Here is a 21,192-nt window from a genome sequence, read left to right on the forward strand (position 1 = left end):
AAGAGACGTGGAGGTTGCAGTAGCTTAAAAAGACGGTTTAAGTGCCCCTTGGAAGAGACGTGGAGGTCTCAGTAGCTTAACAAGACGCTTTTAATGCCCCTTGGAAAAGTGGTGGAGGTCACAGTAGCTTAACAAGACGGTTTTAATGCCCCTTGGAAAAGTGGTGGAGGTCGCAGTAGCTTAGCAAGACAGCTTTAATCCCCTTGGAAAAGTGGTGGAGGTAGCAGTAGCTTAACAAGACGGTTTTAATGCCCCTAGGAAAAGTGGTGGAGCTCACATTAGCTTAACAAGACGGTTTTAATGCCCCTTGGAAAAGTGGTGGAGCTCGCATTAGCTTAACAAGACGATTTTAATGCCCCTTGGAAGAGAAGTGGAGGATAGAGCAGCTTAACAAGACGGTTTAAATGCCCCTTGGAAGAGACATGGAGGTCGCAGCAGCTTAACAAGACGGTTTTAAAGCCCCTTGGAAAAGTGGTGGAGATGGCATTAGCTTAATAAGACGGTTTTAATGCCCCTTGGAAGAGACGTGGAGGTCGCATTAGCTTAACAAGACGGTTTTAATGCCCCTTGGAAAAGTGGTGGAGGTCGCAGTGGAATAAAAAGACAATATCAATTCCCCTGGGAAAAGTGGTGGAGGTCGCAGTAGCTTAACAAGACGTTTTTAATGCTCCTTGGAAAAGTGGTGGAGGTCGCAGTAGCTTAACAAGACAGCTTTAATCCCCTTGGAAAAGTGGTGGAGGTCGCAGTAGCTTAACAAGACGGTTTTAATGCCCCTAGGAAAAGTGGTGGAGCTCACATTAGCTTAACAAGACGGTTTTAATGCCTCTTGGAAAAGTGGTGGAGCTCGCATTAGCTTAACAATACGGTTTTAATGCCCCTTGGAAGAGACGTGGAGGTTGCAGTAGCTTAACAAGACGGTTTAAATGCCCCTTGGAAGAGACGTGGAGGTCTCAGTAGCTTAACAAGACGGTTTTAATGCCCCTGGGAAAAGTGGTGGAGGTCGCATTAGCTTAACAAGACGGTTTTAATGCCTGTTGGAAGAGACGTGGAGGTTGCAGTAGCTTAACAAGACGGTTTAAATGCCCCTTGGAAGAGACGTGCAGGTCGCAGTAGCTTAACCAGACGGTTTTAATGCCCCTTGGAAAAGTGGTGGAGGTCGCATTAGCTTAACAAGACGGTTTTAGTGCCCCTTGGAAAAGTGGTGGAGGTCGCAGTGGAATAAAAAGACAATATCAATGCCCCTGGGAAAAGTGGTGGAGGTCGCAGTAGCTTAACAAGACGATTTAATGCCACTAGGAAAAGTGGTGGAGGTCGCATTAGCTTAACAAGACGGTTTTAATGCCCCTTGGAAGAGTGGTGGAGCTCGCATTAGCTTAACAATACGGTTTTAATGCCCCTTGGAAGAGACGTGGAGGTTGCAGTAGCTTAACAAGACAGTTTAAATGCCCCTTGGAAGAGACGTGGAGGTCTCAGTAGCTTAACAAGACGGTTTTAATGCCCCTGGGAAAAGTGGTGGAGGTCGCATTAGCTTAACAAGACGGTTTTAATGCCCCTTGGAAGAGACGTGGAGGTTGTAGTAGCTTAACAAGATGGTTTAAATGCCCCTTGGAAGAGACGTGCAGGTCGCAGTAGCTTAACAAGACGGTTTTAATGCCCCTTGGAAAAGTGGTGGAGGTCGCATTAGCTTAACAAGACGGTTTTAGTGCCCCTTGGAAAAGTGGTGGAGGTCGCAGTGGAATAAAAAGACAATATCAATGCCCCTGGGAAAAGTGGTGGAGGTCGCAGTAGCTTAACAAGACGATTTAATGCCACTAGGAAAAGTGGTGGAGGTCGCATTAGCTTTACAAGACGGTTTTAATGCCCCTTGGAAAAGTGGTGGAGGTCGCAGTAGCTTAACAAGACAGCTTTAATGCCCCTTGGAAAAGTGGTGGAGGTCGCAGTAGCTTAACAGGACGGTTTTAATGCCCCTAGGAAAAGTGGTGGAGGTCGCATTAGCTTAACAAGATGGTTTTAATGCCCATTGGAAAAGTGGTGGAGGTCGTATTAGCTTAACAAGACGGTTTTAATGCCCCTTATAAGGGACGTGGAGGTTGCAGTAGCTTAGCAAGGCTGTTTAAATGCCCCTTGGAAGAGACGTGGAGGTCGCAGTAGCTTAACAAGACAGTTTTAATGCCCCTTGGAAAAGTGGTGGAGGTAGCATTAGCTTAACAAGATGTTTTTAATGCCCCTCGGAAGAGACGTGGAGGTTTAAGTAGCTTAACAAGTCGGTTTAAATGCCCCTTGGAAGAGATGTGGAGGTTTAAGTAGCTTAACAAGACTGTTTAATGCCCCTTACAAGAGCCATGCAGTACAGCATAGTAAAAACATTATTCCCATTATTGGGGAGTGGGTCTCCCATAGTCTTTGCCTATGCCTTTCAAGCAAAAGCTGCCAAAAATTAGGACGGAGGAACTTGCAATGCTGGCAACACGGACCACGGTCACCCTGGTGGTGTAGTGGTGGTAGAGGCTGAGGATAAGGAGAAGAGCAAAAAAAGCTGAATTGAGGAAGTGTATACCCATGTGTGGGTGTGAAGCGGTGCATGGAAATACACCTCCCGAAATAACACAGTGGATTTGACTTTATGTTACTCTGCTGTCATTTGGTGGTGATGAGAAGTCTGGCCCAATCCAGCCCTTGTTAATTTTGATAAGGGTCAGCTTGTCAGCATTGTCAGTTGACAGGCGAGTGCGCTTATCAGTTATAATTCCCCCAGCGGCACTAAAAACACGCTCCGATAACACGCTAGCGGCAGTGCAGGCCAGGACCTGCAAGGAGTACTAAGCGAGTTCATTCCAAGTGTCCAGCTTGGATACCCAATAATTAAAAGGCACAGAGGAATCATGGAGGATGCTGGTACGGTCGGCAAGGTACTCCCTCACCATCTTTTGAAACTTTCCACTCCTTGTGAGAGTACCCGGCTCCTCAGGACCTGTAAGCTGGGCGGGTCTCAGAAAACTGTCCCAGAACGCTGACAGTGTTCCCCTGCTTCTGCTGGATTGGAGTTGCGTCTCTCTCACCTGTACGCCTTGGTTGGTCAACGAACTGTGACCTCTGCCGCTAGCGTGTTCAGATGGGAATTTTTTTAACAGTTCTGTAGCAAGGGCCTTCTGGTACTGCTCCATTTTTGTAGACCTCTCCACCTCAGGAATAAGAGAGTGAAAGTTCTCCTTGTAGCGGGGGTCTAAAAGTGTCACCAACAAGTAATGACTGTCACCCAACATTTTGACAACGCGAGGGTCACGGTTAAGGCAGAGTAATATAAAGTCAGCCACGCGTGCCAGACTGGTAACGGGCAAGACTTCCGTGTCTTCACCAAGATGATGACTGACCATGCTCTCCTCCTCCTCCCCCCTGTCCTCAGGCCAGCCACGCTGAACCGACTGTATGACAGTTGTACAGGTACTACCATCTACAGCGCATGATACCAGCTCTTGTTCTTCCTCCTCCTCCTCTCCCTCATTGTCCCCCAATGCACGTTGGGATGAGATGAGGCTGGGCTGTGTGTAATCGCCCATTACGGGTTCTTGATCCATCTCATCATACTCTGGCTGCAATGCCTCCTCTTTAATTCTCTGCAGAGAGCGTTGCAAAAGACAGACAAGTGGGATGCTGACGCTAATGATAGCGTCATCGCCAATCACCATCTTGGTGGACTCCTCAAATTTTGTCAGGATGGTACATATGTCAGACATCCAGGTCCACTCCTGAGGTCTTATGTGTGGAGTCTGTCCTGAATATCGACGGCCTTGTTGCAGCTGGTACTCCACAACTGCTCTCTTCTGCTCACAAATCCTTTGCAACATGTGGAGGATAGAGTTCCAGTCGGTGTGCCGGAAGCTGCAAACACTGCTGCAACACAGCAAGGGTGGCAGAAGCTGTAGTCAACTTGCGAAAATTAGCTGACAGGCGCCGTACTTTGACGAGCAGATCTGGCAACTCGGGGTACGATTTAAGAAACCGCTGAACCACGAGGTTAAGCACATAAGCCAGGCATGGTAAGTGTGTGATCTCTCCTTGCCTCAGAGCCGCCACCAGGTTACGGCCATTGTCACACACGACCATGCCTGGATGTAGGTTCAGCGGTCTCAGCCACAGATCTGCCTGCTCTTTCACAGCTGTCCACAACTCACAAGCAGTGTAAGGTTTATCACCTAAGCTTATGAGTTTCAGCACAGCCTGTTGCCACTTGGCTGAGGCAGTACTGCAGTGCTTCCAGCTTGTAACTGATGTGGTGATATCTGAGATGGAGGCTGAACATGAAGAAGAGGAGGAGGATGATGCGCAGGAGCTGTACACTGTGGGGGCAACTCTGACTGAGATAGGGCCCGCAATCCTCGGTGTGGGGAGGATGTGTTCGTCCCAAGGTCCGACTGGGTCCCGGCTTACACTATGTTTACCACAAGCACTTGTCCACGTGTCCGTTGTCAGGTGGACTCTCCCACTAACTGCGTTGTTGAAGGCATGGCAGATGTTTTGGGACACGTGCTTGTGTAGTGCGGGGATGGCACACCGGGCAAAATAGTGTCGGCTGGGGACCAAGTACCGAGGGACGGCCACCGCCATAAGGTTGCGGAAGGATTCCGTCTCCACCAGCCTAAAAGGCAGCATTTCCAACGCAAGCAGTCGTGAAATGTGCGAATTTAGGACTGTGGCCTGTGGGGGCATTGGCTGCGAATTTGCGCTTTCGTTCAAAGCTCTGGGATATGGACAATTGAACGCTGCGGTGGGACGTGGACGTGGACGTTGATGCTGTTTCTTGAGAAACTGCCATAACAAGTGAAGACTGAGAGGAGGGGGCATCTTTGCATGCAGTATGGACAGGGGATTGCCTTGCACGCACAACAGGGGGTTCTATTACACGCACAACAGCGGAAGAAGCAGTGGTGACACCAGCTGACACTGGTCGTGGACCCTGGAGTTCGCCCCACAAAGTTGGGTGCTTTGCTGCCATGTGCCTGATCATGCTGGTGGTGGTCAGGCTGGTAATTTTGTCACCCCTGATGATGCTGGCATGGCAGGTGGTACAAATGGCCTTTTTGGGGTTATCAGCAGAGTCTTTAAAAAAATTCCAGACTCTGGAAGACCTACCGGTTGTACTGGCAATGTCCCTCGTGTTGGTGTTACGGGGAACTGTTGCCCGCCTTCTGTGTGCGGCCACCACACTGCTTCTTCCTGCCTGTTGGGGTAATCTGCCTCCCTCCTCCTGTGTGCTGCTGGCCTCGCTCTGCGTGTCCTCCTGTCACGTTGGGTCAGTTACTAGATCATCCACCACCTCCTCCTCTTCCACTTGCGCACCACGATCCTCCTCCTCACTTTGTGGCAATTGTGTCTCGTCATCATCCACCTCTTGTGACAAATTGCCAGCGTCGACTTCCTCTGGCCGTGGCTATTCAAATATTTGGGCATCGCTACATGGGATCTCCTCTTCCACCACTTCAAGCGGAGCAGGCAAGGGGCACAAATATGGAAATGGACCAGTGAACAACTCTTCACAGTGTCCAAGTGTGGGATCAGTTGCTGTCTGACGACACTCGGCATGGTGGGAGGAAGAAGCATCAGGGTGAGGAGGAGTATGCGGTCGAGACTCACGGCTACTAAAACTTGACCGTGTGGAAGACAGACCGGAGGTGGTGGTGCCCAGGTAACTGGAAGTATTATCTGCTATCCAATTAATAACCTGTTCACACTGATCAGTTCGCAATACTGGTGTTGTAGTGTGCTTCCCTAGTAATACGGTCAAGAAGTGGGAGCGAGAAGATGTGGCTGTTGGGTTGTGGCACATTTTCACCTTGGCCACGGCCCCATCCTCTACACGCACCATCACCAGAACGTCCAGTTCCACGTCCCTTGCCACGCGCCTTACCCATTGTAAATGAAGTAAAATAGCTTACACTCGCACTATCAATGGAAAAAGGGTAATAAAAAGGAGATTAGAACCGTGGAAGAGGAAAACCACAGTTCTATTTCTCTGGCCTACACCAGAATCTTTCAAACAGATATATTTATGTCTGAACAATCAGGGAGACACTATTACTGTTTTTCCTTACGAAAAAAAATACCAAAAACAGGATAATACAGAGATTTGACCCGAGGAACTGCAAAATCACAGTTCTATTTTTCTGGCCTACACCAGACTCTTTTAAACAGATATATTGGTGTCTGAACAGTCAGGGAGCCACTATTACTGTTTTTTTTTATGGCAAAAAATGCAAAAAACAGGATAATACAGAGATTTGACCCGTGGAACTGCAAAACCACAGTTATATTTATGTGGCATATACCAGACTCTTTTAAACAGATATATTGGTGTCTGCACAGTCAGGGAGACACTATTACAGTTTTTTTTTACGGCAAAAAATGCCAAAAACAGGATAATACAGAGATTTGACCCATGGAACTGCAAAACCACAGTTATATTTTTCTGGCCTACACCAGACTCTTTTAAACAGATATATTGTTGTCTGACCAGTCAGGGAGACACTATTACAGTTTTTTTTTACGGCAAAAAATGCCAAAAGCAGAATAATACAGAGATTTGACCCGTGGAACTGCAAAACCACAGTTATAGTTATGTGGCTTACACAAGACTCTTTCAAACAGATATATTTTTGTCTGAACAATCAGGGAGACACTATTAATGTTTTTCTTTATGGAAAAAATACCAAAAGCTAGATAATACAGAGATTTGACCCGTGGAACCACAAAACCACAGTTATATTTTTCTGGCCTACACCAAACTCTTTTAAACAGATATATTGGTGTCTGACCAGTCAGGGAGACACTATTACAGTTTTTTTACGGCAAAAAATGCCAAAAACGGGATAATACAGAGATTTGACCTGTGGAACTGCAAAACCACAGTTCAATTTTTCTGGCCTACAGCAGACTCTTTTAAACAGATATATTGGTGTCTGAACAGTCAGGGAGCCACTATTACTGTTTTTTTTTACGGCAAAAAATGCAAAAATCAGGATAATACAGAGATTTGATCCGTGGAACTGCAAAACCACAGTTATAGTTATGTGGCGTACACCAGACTCTTTTAAACAGATATATTGGTGTCTGACCAGTCAGGGAGATGCTATTGCAGTTTTTTTTTTACGGCAAAAAATGCCAAAAGCAGGATAATACAGAGATTTGACCCGTGGAACTGCAAAACCACAGTTATATTTATGTGGCATATACCAGACTCTTTTAAACAGATATATTGGTGTCTGCACAGTCAGGGAGACACTATTACAGTTTTTTTTTACGGCAAAAAATGCCAAAAACAGGATAATACAGAGATTTGACCCATGAAACTGCAAAACCACAGTTATATTTTTCTGGCCTACACCAGACTCTTTTAAACAGATATATTGGTGTTTGACCAGTCAGGGAGCCACTATTACAGTTTTTTTTTACGGCAAAAAATGCAAAAATCAGGATAATACAGAGATTTGACCCGTGGAACTGCAAAACCACAGTTATAGTTATGTGGCGTACACCAGACTCTTTTAAACAGATATATTGGTGTCTGACCAGTCAGGGAGACACTATTACAGTTTTTTTTTACGGCAAAAATGCCAAAAGCAGGATAATACAGAGATTTGACCCGTGGAACTGCAAAACCACAGTTATAGTTATGTGGCATACACCAGACTCTTTTAAACAGATATATTGGTGTCTGCCCAGTCAGGGAGACATTATTACAGTTTTTTTTTACGGCAAAAAATGCCAAAACAGGATAATACAGAGATTTGACCCGTGGAACTGCAAAGCCGCAGTTCTATTTTTCTGGCCTACACCAGACTCTTTTAAACAGATATATTGGTGTCTGAACAAAAAATTTTTTTTTTTTTGGGGGGGGGGGGGGGAACCAAAAGGTTAATAAGACGTGTATTTGGACAGTCTGACTGAGGAAAAAAAAATACAGGATTTAGATGAAAAAAAAAAAATTTTCCTGGCCCCTGAGACCGGGGGGATAAGTCTAGCAATTTGACCAACAGGAGCACACAGGACTGTAATGCAGCGTTTGCTGGTATAACCACTGCATCTCCTATACAGCCTGCCTGCCTGCCTGATATACCTGGGATGGATATTAGTCCTGAGAAGGACTGCTTGTTTGATTTGGCAGGCTTTAGAGACCCTACATTACCTATTTCGCACTATATATCTCTCCCTAACTCAGCAGCGCTGACCCTACACTGTCTGATCCGGAGCGTCTGTGTCCAAGATGGTGGCGCCCGGTTTTAAATACTCAAGGTGACGCTGTGTGGCCAGCCAATCACTGTAATGCCCACAACCAACATGGCTGCGGCATTACAGTGACTGGCTGGCAATCCCTGCATGTTCAATGGCTCTGTAAAGAGCGCCAAACGTGCAGGGCGGAGACCCGAGCTCCCGCCTGAGTAACCCGGAAATGCTCGGTGCTCGCCGAACATCCCGAGTAGTGAGATGCTCGGGCGAGTACCGAGCAGTGTCGCTCAACACTAGTGTCAACGTTTTCTGGAAGCGCAGTAAATTTTGGAACAGGTATGTCTTCACTATGGGCAAGTGGTCGAATAGCTGAAGGGATACTCAGGTATTGCAAATATTGCTTGTTTTTCTTATTGAAACCTTTTACATCGACAAGGCAGAAATAGCAGTCTTCTAAATGATTGCTTGGTTCTCTCCAAACTGAAGTTTAGCATTCTTTCCTTGAGACCATGATCTCAAGCTCTCAATACAGGTTTTGCACACTTTGTGAGGAGCCCAATGCTTGTCTTGGTCTCCAAGTTTTACTTTGAAGTACGCAAAATACACCCTCTTAACAAAGTCAGTAATGTTGCGCCTCTGAGTCTTCACAGTAAAGTTTCCACAGATGTAACAAAAAATATTTGGATCATTTGAGCACTGTCTTCTGCGAGATGTAGAGGCCATTGTTAGATCAGCAAAACATCCTGCAGAGAAATACAAGATAAAAGTTGTTAGCTACCTGAGTTGTTCATTGAATTTCTGTCCCCCCCCCCCCCACACACACACACCTTGGATATTGATTCACAAACAAAAAACAGAAAACCAGCAGGATAAAAACAATAAATATAAAAATTCATTGAAAATTTCAATAAATAAAACAGTACCTGCACACGACTGTTGTGTACGTTGAAAACTGTTTTTCTACTTTCTTATCATAACAAATGGGAATTATTCATGTTCAAAGAAAACAAAGATATTCTCGCATTTATTGGGAGACTAAATGAAAACTAAATTTACCTTAGTGAAAAGTATAAACCGGCACTTTTCAAACACAACTTATATTTTTCATGGAATTCATGAAAATGGGCTATATACCTATAGCGCAAAAACGTGATGTGATAGAGAAATTATAAGATCAGATTTGAATTCAGCGCCCTCAAATTAGTCTAAAACTGTTCTTAAAGTCCATGCCAGAATTTTTTTTTTTTTGTAGACCAGTGTTATCTATCTATTATCTAACTATTATCTATCTATTATCTATCTATCTATTATCTATCTATCTATTATCTATCTATTATCTAACTATTATCTATCTATCTATTATCTATCTATTATCTATCTATTCTTCTATCTATTATCTATCTATTATCTAACTATTATCTATCTATCTATCTATCTATCTATCTCTCTATCTATCTATTATCTATTATCTATCTATCATCTATCTATCTATCTATCCCTCTATCTATCTATTATCTATTATCTATCTATCTATCATCTATCTATCTATTATCTATCTATTATCTATCTATCTATTATCTATCTGTCTATTATCTATCTATCTATCTATCTATCATCTATCTATTTATCTATCTATTACCTGTCTATCTATCTGTCTATCTATCTATTATCTATCTATTTATTATCTATCTATCATCTATCTATTATCTATCTATCTATCTATCTATCCCTCTATCTATCTATATATCATCTATCTATTATCTATCTATCTATCTATCTGTCTATTTATCTATCTATTATCTGTCTATCTATCTATCTATTATCTATCTATCTATCTATTATCTATCTATCTATCTATCTATCTATTATCTATCTATCATCTATCTATCTATTATCTATCTATTATCTATCTATCTATTATCTATCTATCTATCTATTATCTATCTATCTATCTATCTATCTATCCCTCTATCTATCTATCTATCTATCTATTATCTATCTATCATCTATCTATCTATTATCTATCTATTATCTATCTATCTATTATCTATCTATCTATCTGTCTAGCATCTATTATCTATCTATCTATCTATCCCTCTATCTATCTATTATCTATTATCTGTCTATCATCTATCTATCTATTATCTATCTATTATCTATCTATTATCTATCTGTCTATCATCTATTATCTATCTATCTGTCTATTATCTATCTATCTATCTATTATCTATCTATCTTTATATCTATTATCTATCTATTATCTATTATCTATCTATCTATCATCTATCTATTTATCTATCTATTATCTATCTATCTATCCTTCTATCTATTATCTATCATCTATCTATTATCTATCAATCTATCTATCTATCTATCTATCATCTATCTATTTATCTATCTATTATCTATCTATCTATCCTTCTATCTATTATCTATCATCTATCTATTATCTATCTATTACCTGTCTATCTATCTGTCTATCTATCTATTATCTATCTATCTATTATCTATCTATCATCTATCTATTATCTATCTATCTGTCTATTTATCTATCTATTATCTATCTATCTATTATCTATCTATCTATCTATCTATCCCTCTGTCTATCTATCTATCTATTATCTATCTATTATCTATCTATCATCTATCTATCTATTATCTATCTATCTATTATCTATATATCTATCTGTCTATCATATATTATCTATCTATTTATCTATCTATTATCTGTCTATCTATCTATTATCTATCTATCTATCATTTATCTATCTATTATCTATCTATCTATCTATCCTTCTATCTATTATCTATCTATCTATCATCTATCTATTTATCTATCTATTATCTATCTATCTATCCTTCTATCTATTATCTATTATCTATTATCTATCTATCTATTATCTATCTATTTATCTATCTATTATCTATCTATCTATCCTTCTATCTATTATCTATCATCTATCTATTATCTATCAATCTATCTATATATCTATTATCTATCTATCTAACTATCTATTATCTATCTATTATCTATCTATCTATCTATCTATTATCTATCTATCTATCTATCCCTCTATCTATCTATCTATCTATCTATCTATCTATCTATCTATCTATCTATTATCTATCTGAATCACTGCACGATGGACCAATGCTGAGATTATTAAAAGTTCCTCTGTGTTATCAGGCATGTGGAAGCTTACATTCTCCGAGGTGACATTACCGGTTTTCTTAGTATTAATTGCATAGTCAGTTACTAGTCCGACAGACCCCCCTGCCCTAACTTTGATGTAATAGACCTTTTTGACAATTGTTTTAGAGAAATTTTGGAGTTGCATCTTGCTTAGTTGTCATATGCACATATGGGAAGTTTACAATTTTTCCCACTTTCCTGCTAGTCCCTTAATGCGGAGGTCCAGGACTTTAACATTGATGGCCTATCCTCACCTGTTTCCGGTGTTGTCGGCAACCTGATTTGCTTCGTTAGAGAGCTGCACAGCACAGCTTCATCGACTGTATAGTGGCCGCGAGTGGGTACTGCACATCCATCCCTTATTGATTTGAATAGGAGGTGGATGTGCAATACCTGGCTGCGGCCACTATACAGTTGATGGAGCTGTGCAGCTCCATAATGGAGCATTGGTAACAGCTGATCGGTGGGAGGTGCCGGGTGTCGCACCACCACCAATCAGACGTTGATGAACTTTCCTAAGGATAGAACATCAATGTAAGTCCTGGACAACCCCTATAAACACTCAACATCTACATTCCTAGAACACTGGCAGCTCTCAAATGCTGTATTAGTCTACAAGCCTTGATAATGGGGTGTGTAGCATTTGTTAAATTCAATAATTATGTAGTGCACTAGGAGTTACTGAACATTAGGGTTGGTGTAAAAAAAATGACATGAACTATAAATGAAAAAAAAAAACGAAATAAAAACTTATAATACTTAAATTATTAAAGAGTTGTCTCATTTAGATAAATGGATGAATTTACAAAGACCTTGTAAAAATATACAATGTTGCAACTAAAAATTTCATTTTGTTTTTATTTTTATAGTTTATTGCTCATTGCGTAGATTACTGACCACTTCTGCAGTCTATCAGTGGTGGCCGGACTCCAAGGCAAAGAGTGCAGTGCTTACAAGTTCTTTGGTATAGAGCTTGTATGCGCTGCTCTGAAGCTTTCTTGATTGCTGGATCCCGACAGCTTCAGCCACTCTGCACTCCTCCAATCAGCACAGTTTTACTGCTGATTCATACTGTCAATCATCAGGAATTCTCCACCCCCGACTAGCAGGAAATTAGGAGACAGGGGAGCTGTGCTCTCTTATAGAAAGAACATGGGATAAATCCTTTAGATGAGTTATCCAGGATTAAATATTTCTTTTACCATGAGCCAAAAAACGAACAGGCAGATAGTTGTTATCTAGTTAGCAACTACCTGCCCGGCTCAGTGCAGTCACCGATTGCTCTCATCTGTGAGTCTGCTGATCCATGGCAACAGAGCAGCTCGTCTTCTTCCGGGCTGTTCTGTCGATGTGACTGCTGACATCATGCTGATTGACGGCTGGCTCCCTGCAGTTATGCTGTGGGGATCCGGCTGTCAATCATCATGACATTGGCATTCACGCCCTGTCAACAGAGCAGAGCGGAAGAGAAATCGTTGCTCTGTCAGTCATCATGACATCGGCAGTCACACCCTGTCAACAGAGCAGAGCGGAAGAGAAGTCGTTGCTCTGTCAGTCATCATGACATCGGCAGTCACACCCCGTCAACAGATCAGAGCGGAAGAGAAGTCGTTGCTCTGTCAGTCATTATGACATCGGCAGTCACACCCCGTCAACAGAGCAGAGCAGAAGAGAAGTCGTTGCTCTATCAATCATCATGCCATTTGCAGTCACGTCCCGTCAACAAAGCAGAGCAGAAGAGAAGTCGTTGCTCTGTCGATCATTATGATATCTGCAGTCACGCCCCGTCAACAGAGCAGAGCGGAAGAGAAGTCGTTGCTCTGTCAGTCATCATGACATCTGCAGTCATGCCCCGTCAACAGAACAAAGTGGAAGAGAAGTCGTTGCTCTGTCAGTCATCATGACATCTGCAGTCACGCCCCGTCAACAGAGCAGAGCGGAAGAGAAGTCGTTGCTGTCAGTCATCATGACATCTGCAGCCATGCCCCGTCAACAGAACAAAGTGGAAGAGAAGTCATTGCTCTGTCAGTCATCATGACATCTGCAGTCACGCCCCATCAACAGAGCAGAGCAGAAGAGAAGTCGTTGCTCTGTCAATCATCATGCCATTTGCAGTCACGCCCCGTCAACAGAGCAAAGTGGAAGAGAAGCCATTGCTCTCTTGACTTGATATCAGTTAAAGCAGCAAAATCATTGGCAGGAGTGGTCTGTGGCCACTCTGCACCGACAGAAATTGGGGGTGGGTCGAACAGGCAGGTAATTGGGATCTACAGTACCTGCCTGTTAGTTCTTAGGCTCATAGTAAAAAAAAATTAATATAGCCCTGGATAATAATCCCTTTAACAGCATATGTGGACTTATTACATTGGTAAGATAAATAAAAATTGCTCACATTTCTTCCATAGACACCCAGCTGGATCTCCTCATAGATTACCTTTCAAAGATCACAAATTTATGTAACTCCGATGATGGATTTCCTGAAGAGTTGAGAAGACACCTGCGGAGAGCCTTCAACATTGTTCAGGGGATGAAAAAGTGTCCAAAAGAAGATGAACCAGAAGAAATTTACAGGTGACATGCCATCACTGCCCTCTTTGATATCAATGTATGAACATTATGTTTAAATGGCCAGACTGTTTTTGATTCTCATTAGGGACTCCAGACGTATTTGTTCTAGCATTCTAAATGGCCGCCATACACATTGGATACTGTAACAACTGGATGAACCTGCTGATTTTGGCAGTTCTAATGTCTGGCCGGACTGACCTCCTATCACATGTGTATGGTGGCCTCTTGACTCTACCCCAAAAGATGATATTGTGGAAGAGTTGAAATTTTAACACCAAATCCTTTCATTTTCAGAGTAGAAAAGCCTCTACAGTAGGAATCTGGCAGCGGCTTTCTCATCATTCCCCATTGAAAACACGCACTAGTCTCAGGAGAGAGGTCTCCCAAATGAATGTTCAGCCAACAGTTATCTTGTGTTTGTCCAGTTTAAAGGGAACCTGTCATTTCAAGCATCATTCTAAACTGTCCCCAGTGCGTTGTTAGTGATGCAATGTGCATCACTAACACGTTATTTTAATTAAAAACGGTGCTGTAATGATGTATAAAAAGCACTTTTTATACATATATTGTACCTGCTCGTTTAATCATAGGAGTGCGATTCATTTTCTGTTCAGTCACGACCCTTGCAGCCCACTCAATCTGATTGACTTCCCTCCCGTATATAAGTTGGGAGCTTATATACAGGCTGATGAACTGTGCTAACAGACCGGTTGCTTATAAAGATGGAGGTTTTTAGTTCAAATTGGGGAAACTTGGCAACAGGTTCCCTTTAAGGCAATCCTATGCATAATATGGGAAGGGTAGTTGGGGTAAGGGGGCAGGTTTTGGTTCCCTAAACCTAATAACACATTATTTTTTCTTCACTTTAGAAGCAGATCATTCGTCAAAGGCTTGGAAACCTCAGGTAGGTGAACCAAATAGGTCAGTGGCTAAGACATATTTAGAAAGTCTATTCCTCCTGTCCTGAGCGTAGTATATCTGTCCCACATCAAAGGGCCGACAGCATGGAAATGTCACTATGGAGAGCCCACAGAATGAGAGTGTCACTGCAGGGAGCCCACAATATGGGAATGTCACTACAGGAAGCCTGCATACAGGGAATGTCATTACAGGGAGCCCACAGCATGGAAATATCACTATAGGGAGCCCACAGCATGTGAATGTCACTGAAGGGAGCCCACAGCATGTGAATGTCACTGAAGGGAGCCCACAGCATGTGAATGTCACTGAAGGGAGCCCACAGTATGAGAATATCAATACAGGGAGCCCACAGAATGGGAATGTCACTATATGGAGCCCACAGCATAGGAATGTCACTGCGGGCAGCCCATAGTATGGGAAAGTAACTACAGGGAGCCCACGGCATGCGAATGTCACTATAGGGAGCCCACAGCATGAGAATGTCACTATAGGGAGCCCACAGTATGTGAGTGTCACTACAGGGAGCCTGCATACAGGGAATGTCATTACAGGGAGCCCACAGCATGGAAATATCACTATGGGGAGCCCACAGCATGTGAATGGCACTGAAGGGAGCCCACAGCATGTGAATGTCACTGAAGGGAGCCCACAGTATGGGAATATCACTACAGGGAGCCCACAGCATGGGAGTGTCACTATATGGAGCCCACAGCATGGGAATGTCACTGCAGGGAGCCCACAGTATGGGAAAGTAACTACAGGGAGCCCACAGCATGCAAATGTCACTATAGGGAGCCCACAGCATGGAAGTGTCACTATAGGGAGCCCACAGTATGTAAATGTCACTGCAGGGAGCTCAATGTATGGGAATGTCACTATGGGGAGCCTACAGCATGGGAATGTCACTATAGAGGGCCCACAGCATGGGAGTGTCACTACAGGGAGCCCACAGCAGGGGAATGTCACTATAGAGAGCCCACAGCATGGGAATGTCACTATAGGGAGCCCACAGCATGGGAATGTTACTATAGAGAGCCCACAGCATGAGAATGTCACTATAGAGAGCCCACATCATGGGAATGTCACTATAGGGAGCCCACAGCATGTGAATGCCACTGCGGAGAGCCCAATGTATGGGAATGTCACTATGGGACAGGGGAACTCTTCCTACCTTCTCCTGTGCTGTATACAGCCTCCTGGTGCTCCTCTGGCTCCGCCGGGGCTGGGGTGCCGCTGCTGGCATCCGGTGCGGCTCTCCGCCGTGCTGCCAACTTCTCTAGCAGCTCGCTCCTCCATTTGGTGACCGCTGCTTGCTGGGCCAGTTCCACTTGTTGACTCAGCTCCAGGACTTCACTCTGGAGGAACTCCGCGTCCTCCGGGTATAGTTTTCCAGCTTCTCCCTCCAGGGTGAGGGGGGTTGCTTGCCACTTTAGCAGGCCAGAGGCGGAGGCTTGTTCTTGGCGTCCGTCCATGCTGGTTGCCGGGTGCGGTCTGTCTAGACTGGTTAAGACCACAGCCTGTCTCCATTCCTTCTCTCCTCCTCCTCTCCTCTTTCGGGGGCGGTCTCATGGCAATCTGCTGTCGGTCACTCCTTGCGACGTCCTCCCTGACTTGACGGACACATCTATGCGGACAGTCACTGTTGCAAGGGGCAGGGTGTGCTTTTGGCGCCATTCTGGGACCCCGCCCACGATGGGAGGTTCCATATTGTTGTCTTTGATCACGCACATAATGGGTGCCACATTCAGTATCATAGCACAGTTCTTTAGGCACACTTTACCCCCCGATAACGGGTTGGTCACGTATCCTGTTCGTGACGCCAGAAAGTTGATGCGCCCCCGGGGCAGTGGGGTACTCGGCAGCCGGACCTCTGGCTGCTGGCTGGGGATATCACTGGTGCACTGTACAGGTGTCGGCCTCCCACGTCGCGCTGCGTTCACCAGGCAGGGGTTCAGCACTTCCTCAGGCAGCTTAGGCGTACCTGACAGAACCCCACTTTCTTGTGTTCCTAGCTAGACCGTCTTCATGCTGGGTCTTTCTCCCTCCTGCCCTGCGCTTCCCACTCTCAATCCTGCTCGGATGCTCTGAAGTCCCTCCTGTGCGTCGCAGTTCCCGGACCTGCTTGACCTTCATGGGTATTAGAATGCGGCTTCGGCAACTGACTATATAAGCCAGAAGCCTCCGGTTTTCCCATCCGAGACGTAGAGTAACACGGCTGGACCAGGGGCCGGTCACCTTGTTGCGGCCTACGATCCCTCTGTCTTCTGACAGATTGGGGGTGTACGGGTGCCGTCCTGCACTCACCGTACCCCCTGGGATCCCTTCTTTAGATTGGAGCCTACTCCTCTGCTCCCCACCTGGGCCTCTAGGACTGGGCCCTACTTGTGGAGCAGAGCTCCTAAAGAGACTCTGCTCCCTGTCTGTTCTCCACTGACTCCTCAACTGTTCTGCCACCCTAAGATGGCTTCCCTTTTTATATCTCACTCTATAGTGCTCCCTCAAACTGCTTCCTCCACCCACACCCACTACTGGTTCCCCCTACCTCTGGGTTCCCCCCACTCCAGCCAGGGACAGGGCTCAGCAGCTGCACACATGCATGTTGACCCTCCAGCCGGCCTGGAGTAGTGTAGTGTTGGATGCAGGTGTTGGGGTTCCGGGCAGCACTCCCTCCTTACCTCAGAGAAGAAGACACCACACCTCTGGGTGAGGTGCAGTACCTCTGTGGCGACTGAACCCTCAGGGGCACCACAGGAGTGTCACTACAGGATGCCCGCATACAGGGAATGTCACTACAGAGAGCCCACAGCATGGAAATATCACTATAGGGAGCCCACAGCATGTGAATGTCACTACAGGGAGCCCACAGCATGGGAGTGTCACTATAGGGAGCCCACAGCATGGGAATGTCACTATAGGGAGCCCACAGCATGTGAATGTCACTGCGGAGAGCCCAATGTATGGGAATGTCACTATGGGGAGCCCACAGCATGGCAATGTCACTATGGGGAGCCCACAGCATGGATATGTCACTAATATTATAGGGAGCCCACAGAATGGGAGTGTCACTGCAGGGAGCCCACAATATGGGAATGTCACTATGGGGAGCCTACAGAATGGGAATGTCACTATAGGGAGCCCACAGTATGGGAGTGTCACTACAGGAAGCCCACATACAGGGAATGTCACTACAGGGAGCCCACAGCATGGAAATATCACTATAGAGAGCCCACAGCATGGGGATGTCACTATGGAGAGCCCACAGCATAGGAATATCACTATAGGGAGCCCACAGCATGGAAATATCACTATAGAGAGCCCACAGCATGGGAATGTCACTATGGAGAGCTCACAGCATAGGAATGTCACTATAGGGAGCCCACAGCATGGGAATGTCACTATAGGGAGCCCACAGCATGGGGATGTCACTGTGGGGAGCCCACACCATGGTAATGTCACTATGGGGAGCCCACAGCATGAGAATGTCACTATAGAGAGTCAACAGCATGGGAATGTTACTATGGGGGGCCCACAGCATGGGAATGTCACTATAGGGAGCCCACAGCATGAGAATGTCACTATGGGGAGCCCACAGCATGAGAATGTCACTATGGGGAGCCCACAGCATGAGAATGTCACTATGGGGAGCCCACAGCATGAGAATGTCACTATGGGGGGCCCACAGCATGGGGATGTCACTATGGGGAGCCCACAGCATGGGAATGTCACTTTGGGGAGCCCACAGCATGGGGATGTCACTATGGGGAGCCCACAGCATGGGAATGTCACTTTGGGGAGCCCACAGCATGAGAATGTCACTATGGGGAGCCCACAGCATGGGAATGTCACTTTGGGGAGCCCACAGCATGAGAATGTCACTATGGGGGGCCCACAGCATGGGAATGTCACTATGGGGGGCCCACAGCATGGGAATGTCACTATGGGTAGCCCCCAACATGGGGATGTCACTATGGAGAGCCCACAGCATGAGAATGTCACTATGGGGGGCCCACAGCATGGGAATGTCACTATGGGGGGCCCACAGCATGGGAATGTCACTATGGGGAGCCCACAGTATGTGAGTGTCACTATGGGTAGCCCCCAACATGGGGATGTCACTATGGAGAGCCCCCAACATGGGGATGTCACTATGGGGAGCCCACAGCATGGGAATGTCACTGCGTCAAACCTGGGATGCCTGGTACAGGCAAGTACCACAAACAGACCCTGTCACCACCAAAGAGAAAGGATTGGGGATGATTTAGTCACAGGAGCAAGAGCTTCATTGTATTTTGACTGTATCCAATTAACCTGGCTTAGAAACACCCACTGGACTCTTGAAAACTAATTTGCATAATCATGCAAATATAATTTTCTCTGCAAATCAATCTCTACCAGTGCCATGAACAGGGAATATAGGTGTTTATACAGTATTTACATGTGCTGGTTCACTAGCCGGCACTGTTATTTAGGGAAGATTTAGGTTAGGAATCAGAGTACTCACATGATTCTTGGAAACGCCCACTGGGCACTTGCAAACTAATTTGCATTATTTTTAAAAGTATATTTTCTTTGCAAATCGAATTCTATCAGTGCCAGAAAGGTAAGTGTTTATCTAGTATTTACATGGTATGAAGTCCACTACCTGTTTAGTGATAGGTGTCAGATTACTCACCTGGCTTGGAACCACCCACTGGACACTTGAAATTTAATTTGCATAGTTATTAAAAGTTAATTTTCCCTGGCAAATCAAGCTCTACCAGTGTTGGGAAATGTATGCATCTACATATGTTTACGTCCACTTCTTAGTACTAATATTGATTGAATAGTGGAAAATCTTTTGATAGAGTCACTTTAATTAAAGGGCCAGTACAGGATTAACAAAAAAACAAACAAATATGTCTGCTTTCGTCCATATAGAGCAATAATGTCTGTAGGTTGTATGTGGAATTACACTCAATGGAGCTGAGCTGCAATACCAGCCACAACCCAAACAGAGAAGCGGCGCTGTTTCTGGAAGAAAGCCGCCATGTCCTTCTAATAAGATTAACTTCAATACAATTTTATATACCAACACTTTCTGTCTCTTCATAGCTAACCAACTATACAAAATGTTGATGCAACTAACAAGACCAAGAGAAGTTCTGTATCTGCCCCATCAGTCCAGTGAAAACCTTGAAACTTTGCTGGACCAGCTGCCAGAAGAGGGTCACTTGGTTGCCTGTGTTTCCAGTTTGGAAAATAATCGCCCTTGGAAAGAGTCTTCTTGGGGGAAAAAGTTATGTATAAAAGTAGGAAAAACTGAGGACATCTTAAAGGTACTCAACATGAAATAAAATATCAGAATTATTATTACTAATTTATTCAATGGTGGATTTTTTTTAGTGGTTTCTCAAGACTACAGATGGTTAAGGCAATTTTTGTGATCTAAAAATCAGTCCTGACACTTAGCTGGTCCCCACTAATCTCTACCGCCAGATCCCATCTTGACACTAGACAAGTTTGGTAACGTACACTTACTTACTGAGCCGTTTTTTTGTGTCGAGACAGGAACAGGAAAAAAGGACCAGAGAGAGGACCAGGTAAGTTTCGGAACAGTAAGTGGTGAGGATTGGCAAGTGTAAGGGCTAGTGATGAGCGAACGTGCTCGATTAACCCTTTAACCGAGCATGCTTGGGTCCTAACCGAGTATCTTCTGCGTGCTCGAAAACTGGCGCAGCTGCATGTCTTGTGGCTGTTAGATGGCTGCGACACATGCAGGGATTGCCTAACAAATAGGCAATCCCTGTATGTGTCGCAGCTGTCTAACAGCCGCAAGACATGCAGTCGCGACGACTTGTACACAGTTTTCAAGCACGCCGAAGATACTCGGTTAGGACCCGAGCGTGATGGGTTAAAGGTTTAACCAAGCACGTTTGCTCATCACTAGTAAGGGCTCGTTCACATGACCAACTGCTATCCATGGTTTTGACAGATTGCACTCGTAACCATGATATTCTATGGAGCTGAGCACATGTCTGATGTTTTCCTTGGACTGAGTGGTCCCGGGGAAAAATTGGAGATATGTCCGATTTTTATCTGAGTGTCGAATCAAAATCAGCAATGCAAATCAATGAGTCTGTAAAAAAACATCGGACCACACCCGGATGACATCTGAGTGTGGTCTGATTTTTACGGACTGACAGAATGGAGAAGATGGAGAATCTTTCTTTTCTCTCCAACTCTGAGAGAAACTGGTGACACTCTGATCAAACTCTGATGCAACTCTGATCAAACTGATCAGAATAATCTGA

General features: G+C 44.7%; 1 protein-coding gene across 2 annotated transcripts in view; it reads left to right on the top strand.

The window, feature by feature from the left end:
- The window catches only part of LOC141156571 (uncharacterized), a 113,119-nt gene that overhangs the window by 30,027 nt on the left and 61,900 nt on the right, over positions 1-21,192 (top strand). For both annotated transcript variants that reach the window (XM_073642765.1, XM_073642766.1), the window contains exons 2-4: positions 13,819-13,984; positions 14,851-14,885; positions 19,994-20,217. In XM_073642765.1, coding sequence (XP_073498866.1) covers positions 13,819-13,984; positions 14,851-14,885; positions 19,994-20,217 — 425 coding nt within the window. The remainder of the gene's footprint in view (positions 1-13,818; positions 13,985-14,850; positions 14,886-19,993; positions 20,218-21,192) is intronic.

Source organism: Phyllobates terribilis, unplaced genomic scaffold (assembly GCF_046119375.1).
Source record: "Phyllobates terribilis strain yellow unplaced genomic scaffold, ASM4611937v1 Scaffold_8__6_contigs__length_399053987, whole genome shotgun sequence".
NCBI lineage: Eukaryota > Metazoa > Chordata > Amphibia > Anura > Dendrobatidae > Phyllobates > Phyllobates terribilis.